The sequence below is a fragment of the Fulmarus glacialis genome, unplaced genomic scaffold, assembly GCF_000690835.1.
Source record: "Fulmarus glacialis isolate BGI_N327 unplaced genomic scaffold, ASM69083v1 scaffold22219, whole genome shotgun sequence".
NCBI lineage: Eukaryota > Metazoa > Chordata > Aves > Procellariiformes > Procellariidae > Fulmarus > Fulmarus glacialis.
In genome coordinates this window covers 1-7,101 of record NW_009235479.1, presented here as the reverse complement: position 1 = coordinate 7,101, position 7,101 = coordinate 1, and the positions used below count along the sequence as shown (strand labels likewise).

Here is a 7,101-nt window from a genome sequence, read left to right as displayed (position 1 = left end):
ATCTGAGCGTGTAGGGTGCTGCCACTCACGGGGAGCTGGAACGTGGACACAAGACCAGGATTGCTAAGAGATCATGAGCAGGTCACGGAATAAAACGACTCAAGAAGTAGCTAACCTGAAGCACAGCTATCCAAGCAGAAGGCAGGAACACAGAAAACATGAGCTACAGGCAGCTCAATTTTGGGTTGAGTGCATGGACAGTATCCTGTCAAGAGGTGGGTGAAGTTCTTTTAGGTATTTCTGGGAAAACCCTGTCCAACGCTTTGAGTTCTGCTTTTAGCGCATCATTAAGAGACAGTAGCAAGCTGTCTTCCTGGCAGCAAGCGAAATGGGCTGAGGAATGGCCTCCCGAGGTTGCCAGGGGAAACCCCCATCACAAAGGAACAAAACCCATCTTGCCTGTTCCCAGAGACTCAGCCAAGGAAATCTGTCACTGGCTTTGGAGGAATTCCTTCTCTGGCTGCCTGTGAGGAGACTGCACCGTCACTCCCATTGCAGACGGGCACTTGCCTCCTCTAGCACTGCTGACTGACAAATCCTCCCTGATGGCTTTTCTATTTAGAGCCACAGCTGCTGTGCTCAGCTGTGCAGCGTGGAACGTGGCTTTTAAGAGATCACAAAACTCTAAGTGTGATTTAAAGCAGCACAGATTTGGGACAGCCATCCTGACACAACCAGAGCCTTGTTCTTATCTGATGCATGAGTTTTTTGAGCTGACATACAATTTTTAACGCAGCATGAAGGAATTTGGAAGGAGGAAAAAGAAAGTCACAGAATTAAAAATAAGCGTACTCCTGCTCCACCACAGGAACACATTTCAGTAGCTTGTGGAAGAATCTGATGATCATTTAGCCCTGAAGCAGGCGCCAGCAGGAGAAAAGAGTACATCTGTGCCCTGAGGAAACATCTAACCCACTTCAGGAAAACGTCAGCTTATTTACAGCTTCAAAGAACAAAGATCTCACAGTTGATCTTGAAGGCATTTTTCTGCTGGACTGAACGGCACAGAACAGGCAGGGCTACAAAAGCCATCCCAGCTTTGGAAGAAGAGGATTTACCTCGGTGATGTTCATCCCTTCCATGCGCTCCATCTTCTCAGTTTCCCCAATCAGGACTCTGAGCGCTGCATCAGCTGCCTCCTGCTTGCCCTGCTTTTTATTGTGTGCAGTTACAGCTGGGAACCAACGGCCTCCAACCTTCGCCTGATAGACAAACCTATAAAGACAGCAGCGCACCAGGTTTCTGAAAAACCAAGAAACCTACGGATTTCAGTCTGGTTTTTAAATTCTCCCAGTGGAGAGGGGAGAGGAATGGAGGTAGCTTATTGTCATCTGGATATAAGGTTTGGCAGCAGCAGCAGCTCGGCCTGTTGCCATCTCGAACTGCATCAGGAATTTTGCATTCTCTGTCCTTTCTTCAGGACAACAGCAACAGTGCAAAATTTCCTCCTGGACAGATGCAGCTACTTACTTGGGGTCATGGGGAGGTCCTGACTGGTCAATGAGTTTGAACTCTGCGGCAAACCCATTGGAGCGGGCGTATTCCAGCAGGCCACTGACAGGATTGACATTAAGGTATTTGATGAGCTCCCCAACACCCTTCGCTTTGGCCACCTTGGATTCATCTGGAGTAGTGATCCATGGTCCACAGTTGTGCATGGACTGGTCACCATGGGGCTTCACGACAGGCTAGAGCAGAGTTAGACGGGAGAAGGCTGTTAAATACTGAGCAGCTGGTATTACCGCAGGCCAAGAGCACTCAGCAAATCTCTGCTAGAGCCAGCACGTGACCTTGTGGGGTGAAATGCAGTGGAATATGAAATAGAGGTGGGGGGGGAACCCAACCCAAAACACTTGGGTCTTAAAGAAGCTCTTTGTACCTGTTCAGGCAAGACATGGGGTACAGACTCTCCAGAAAGAATCTTCACAGCAACTTCTGCTGCCATTTGCTTTGCTCCCTTCTTGCTGTTTCCTACCACAGCAGGGAAAATTTGGTCACCCATTTTCACACAGTAGCTGAACCTGACAGGACATTATAGCATATGAAAAGTGTTAAGCATAGGTATCTCAATCTGTTTATTATCCCCTTCTCCCAGTTCAAGTTAAATCCTTCTGGGTTATCTCCAATTTAAATCTACCACGATGGCCCCAAATACTCCCAGTAGAGCACTACCAGGTAGGGTATAGGACTGGAACCTCTTCCTGGTCTGGTAGAAGCAGCAGCGCCTTTCTCTGGGAAAGGGCATTGGGTTTGGTCTCTTTCTGGAGGCAGATGTCTTGGAGGAGCCATGCCCAGACTCCTTGGATAAGAGGAGCACTCAGCTAGGTCAGTGATGAGTCCAGGAACATGGGTAGCGTGCTGAAGAGGAAAGATATTAAGGCAACGTTTCTATCCTCCCCAAAGCTGACAACAATATGCCATACCTAGGATCATGAGGTGGGCCTTCCTGAGAGAGCAGCTGGAATTCAATCGTGTTCCCCGATTTTTGTCCGTACTCCATCAATACGCTGATAGGGTGCTTCCCAGGAAGCAGGTTGAGATGAGCTGTCGCAGACGGCAGCTCTGGATGCAAAGACTACAGCAAGAAGATGGAGGAAACCATCAGACTAAACACTGTTTGACCAGCCTCACAAGTAAAGAAAACAAGACTCACCAATTCTGGTTCAGAGTTGTCAGAGGGAAACGGCTCTTCACATTTAATTCCACCATGTCTTCCATTCTCCGCTTCACTCATCAGAACCTTCATAGCATTAGCTGCTGCCTCCTGTTTAGCGAGTTTTTTGCTCCCTGCTTCTGCTGGTGGGAATCGGCGCCCATTAATCACTGCCTGGAACTTGAATCTTTGAAAGAGAAAACCAAAGACGTAAACTGAGAGGCAAAAGCATGGTCTTCTCAGGGCAAGCAGGTAAGGCTGCTCTTGGAATTCAAGTGAGAACGAACAGCTAGCTCCTGGCTGGGAGAGCAAACCCAGGCTGCCACGTGCAGAAGACAAAAATACCAAGGGTGCCCCGACAGCTCTGCATCCGGGCCTCGTTTCATCACATTTCCAGAGCTGTTCATGACAGAGGAGCAGCTCCAGGTTTTGTTCTGAAGGAACAGGATGAATTGCCTTGTTCCACGAGCACCAGAAACGTGTAATGGCTGTATGCAAAGAGCAGTTATGTTATGTCTCCTGCACAGGGATGAAGAAAGCTTAAAAGCAGCCTGCGCTGTTCCATCTGCACCTGGTCATTTGCGGTCATTCGTCCCTCTGGCATTTTCCCTGGCTATCCAGCGCATTCACACCATCTCAGAGAGGTGCTGCCTCACATAAACCTCTTGCCTTTGATGCTTCTCTCTCCTCCCTGTGAACTCTAACAACGACAGCTTCTTTTCTGTCCTCCAGCCCTATACAGAGGAAATCTGCTTCCAACGAGAACGGGTCAAACCAGATTTGGAGAAGTGTTATGGGGCTGAATCCATTCAGATCCCTCCTTACAAAAAAAAAAAAAAAAACAAACCAAAAACAAAGAACCACAGCCTGGGACTCCATCTTCAGAAATTAGGCCAATTTTCCTGTCTAGCGGATCTATTGACATATTCCAGCGTGGCACATGTGGTGCTTTTCACCAGCTCGCTGGTGCTCAGGAACAGCCACGATTTAGCAAGGGGAAGCAGGACTCCAGAGACTGACTCCACAAACCCTGGTGTCATGCTACGTGCTCTGCTCACAGAGGCCGCTCTGACTTGCTACACCACAGAAATGTCCAGAGTGGGTTCACCTCATGATATCTGCACCCAAGCACTTTGTTCTGGACTCCCTTCCAGGGTGAGAGCATCTTGAGAGGTAGCTTAGAAATACCAGTTTCTCCCTATACAATGAAATTGAAAGCCAAATGATTAAATCAGACCTAGCTGAAATGATGAATCCCACCTTCGCTGCTCAGAATGAGGTGCAGGGTTGCCAAAACTGGGCTACCTGGGGTTAAATTTTAGCCTTGTTTGGGGGTTTTTTCACTGGGGGTTTTTTGTTTTTGTTTTTTTTTTTTAAGCTGCTGCAAGAAATCAACTAGGCTAATCCTCCTGAAATACAGTAAACATTAATGAGCAGGCCCTTCAGGACAAAGTTGAGTGGGTGAAGTTAGTTGAAGTCAGATCATTTTAAGCAAAAAGACAGCTCAGGAAAGGAAGGAGATTTTCTTACCGTGGCTCATGAGAGGGTCCGCTCTGCTCCAGCATGGTAAACTCACAGTGCTGGTAGGTGTACTGGGAATATTCGGTAAGGCCACTCACTGGGTTCTTCTCCTGACAAGCCATCAGTTTCTCTACGGGCGTACATGGGAAAGCAGTTTCAAACTGGGCGGCGTAACTGGGGGAAGACTGGGAGTTCATGATGGATTCTGACTCATCAGGCTGCTTGTTGATGGTGTTCAGATTATCTGGGATATCATCCGTGGCCCACTTGCTGTTTTCAGAGTTATCATAATTACTCAAACTGGAGAATTCGGGCTTAGTGTTCTCAGGCAGGGCTGCTTCCATGTCACTGGCATCGCTCTGATCAGTTTGCCCCAAAGGCTGCTGTCCGTTTTCTATACTTTCTTCTTCCGATGTTGTCATTGCTGGTGAAGCTACAGTCATCTCCTGGGGACATGGAGGAACAGAGGAAGGTGGAAAACCTGACTCAGGTGTGGGATCCACTGTCTGCACTACCGTGCTGGCCTTCAGCCTCATCTGCATCCGCTCGCGTTTCCTGTCCGTCAGGGACCACCGTGGGGGGTTTGTGTTCTGCTTGTGGACATCTCCCAGCTTTTCCAGAGCGCTAAGAAAGGCATTAACGTCCTTGGCCCTCGAAAACCCAATGTTTTTGGCAAGGTTGAGCGCCGTTGTTTCTGCCACGCTGAACAGGTAGTTGCAGATTTTGTCCTTCGTCTCAGCCATCACGGGATCGATGTCTCCTGAGCCAACTGCGCTCCTCTCTCCTCCTCTGCTCTCACAAGTTGGATCTGTGCGACCACCGCTATGGTCAGCGGGGCTTCTTTCTCTCCCTGCGCTTGGGCTGGCAATCCTCCACAGTGGCGGCGTCTCTCCACCTTTGTGCAACTTGCCTTCTCGGAAGAGTTTATACAAAACACGGTTGACCTCTTTCTTTTGAGTTTTAAGTTTACGTGCAAGATCATGAACTGTACAAGTCTTCCCCTCCCCAAGCTGCCTGAAAATCGTCAGAATTTCTTGTTCACAGTCTCGTCCAGCAAGAGACAGTCTCTGGAAATTCAGCCTGATGGTGTCAGAATCTCTCTCTGAGTCTTCCTGATGATGGGACTGAGGAGGACAATAACGTGGCAAAGTTTCTACCCACGGGTGCTTGCTGGAGAACCTATGCCATCCCGCTCTGCTGCAGCTGGGTTGCCACCTCTCTGCAGGAGCCGGTGCCGCCGCTCGCACGCCTCTGATGTGTGATTTGTTGTATGATCCCTGTCCCTGGAGCAAACAGACTTCAGTGTCCCGCTCTGTTAGGAACTGCTGGTGTAAAAAGGTTTCCTGATTAGTTTCTTGTGGGGTATGAGGGCGGTTAAAAAAAACTTGATTAGTGCTGGGGCAGTTACGTCTTGACTGGGTAAGATACGAGCCTCTGCCTCGACCAGTGCCTCTGTTCATAGCGCACTGCTGGGACACACGCGTGAATCGGGCCGCCTGCGCGCCAGGAGAAGGGGAGCTGCGATTCACTCTGCACTCTCCCGTCCTGAACAGGCACCTGCTAGGAGGAAAAACAGAGAATTCAGAACCTATTTACACAACTCTAGGATTCCAGAAATTCAGTTTAAACAGCTTCCCTGCTACCGAGGCATTTCAAGTATCTTTACCTCGTCAAGCTTTCCCATTTTCTACTGAGTCTAAATTATTCATGTCAACACAAATAGCAAACTCTGTGGCTGCCCAGCACAGAACCCAGCAGTCAGGAATCGCAGGCGAAGGAAATCACAAGAAACAGCTTTAGCAAAAGTGACCCTCTGTTCCCGTTGGACTGAATTTCAAGCTAGCTGCACAGGGGTGGTTTGTCTTTTCATGACGCCTTCTGTCGAAGGCTCACCCTGCGCTTCCGAAACACAAGCGAGTTGCACTCCTCTGCCCTGAGGGAGAGAAGAATCTCAGGCCCACTTTACGATCAGAGAAACAGGGGCAGAAGGAGGTGAAGCAGTACAAGGAAGTGCAGCAGCTCGCACTGTCACACAGGACAGAGCTGCCACAGGCCTGCAACAGTCTTCAGACTCATGGCCAAAAAAAGTCTGAAACACCAAAAGCCCTTTGCTTCCTGCACGTTACGTGACCCGTAGAGGTAAAGCATCACGCCCCAGGGGAAGTAAAGCGACAACACGCAGAGAAATTGGATAGGTGTGCAGCTGGCAACGGGTATGAAAAGTTTGTTGGGACTGTAGCCCAAATTTCACTCATATTACAGACAGTTGTGCCACCCGCCTCAGGTGCAGGATGCAAGTCTAAACTTTTAATTAATACCCTTTTTAAAAATAAGTAACCCAGCACGGGATGTATTCTAGTTCTTTGACAACATCTGGTTGTGAAACTGAGTGGATAAAAACATGCAACTGATACCTGCTGCTAGGTCCCCGTCCTACCTTCCTCCTGGTGACCCCTTTAAGTCACCTATCTTCATAAAGATAGCTTTTCCGATGCAAGTCTTATCTTCATCAGACACACCTCAAGGTCATCTTAAATTTCGCTTTCATTAAACAAGTTAACAGCCTCCAAGTGCACCCAGCTGCCACCATCGTAACTTATTTCACCAACTCCGATAAACACGGGCTCCGGGTGCGGTGCTGGGGGGGCTCAGTGCAGCAAGGGGGGTTCCCCCTCCCCGGCTCCGGGGGGGGGGGCCCACTGCCCCCCTACTCCAAGAACTCGTTTTAAAAGCGACCCCAGAGCCAAAGGCAGGACAGAAATCCTGGCAGGCAGGAAGAGGGTTTTTTAGAAAATGCTCTTACCTCGGTCTCGTCCATACGCCAAATCCCCTTATTTTGCAAGAAAATAAACGGAAAAAAGAAACCCCGACCCGCAGAACATCTCCCGGGGAGGGAAGGCAGCGCCGGGGGAGCTGCGGGCAACCGG

At 49.3% G+C, this 7,101-nt stretch overlaps 1 protein-coding gene across 1 annotated transcript in view; it reads right to left on the bottom strand.

Moving 5' to 3' along the window:
- Positions 1-5,634, bottom strand: part of ADAR (adenosine deaminase, RNA-specific) — a 10,726-nt gene extending 5,092 nt beyond the window's left edge. Inside the window, exons 1-7 of the mRNA XM_009586043.1 lie at positions 4,184-5,634; positions 2,654-2,840; positions 2,424-2,575; positions 1,880-2,021; positions 1,471-1,688; positions 1,059-1,215; positions 1-35 (exon numbers count right to left, since the gene is read on the bottom strand). The exon at positions 1-35 is cut by the window's left edge and continues 158 nt beyond it. Of these exons, the coding sequence (XP_009584338.1) occupies positions 1-35; positions 1,059-1,215; positions 1,471-1,688; positions 1,880-2,021; positions 2,424-2,575; positions 2,654-2,840; positions 4,184-5,634 (2,342 nt within the window). The remainder of the gene's footprint in view (positions 36-1,058; positions 1,216-1,470; positions 1,689-1,879; positions 2,022-2,423; positions 2,576-2,653; positions 2,841-4,183) is intronic.
- Between the last annotated feature and the right edge of the window lie 1,467 nt (positions 5,635-7,101).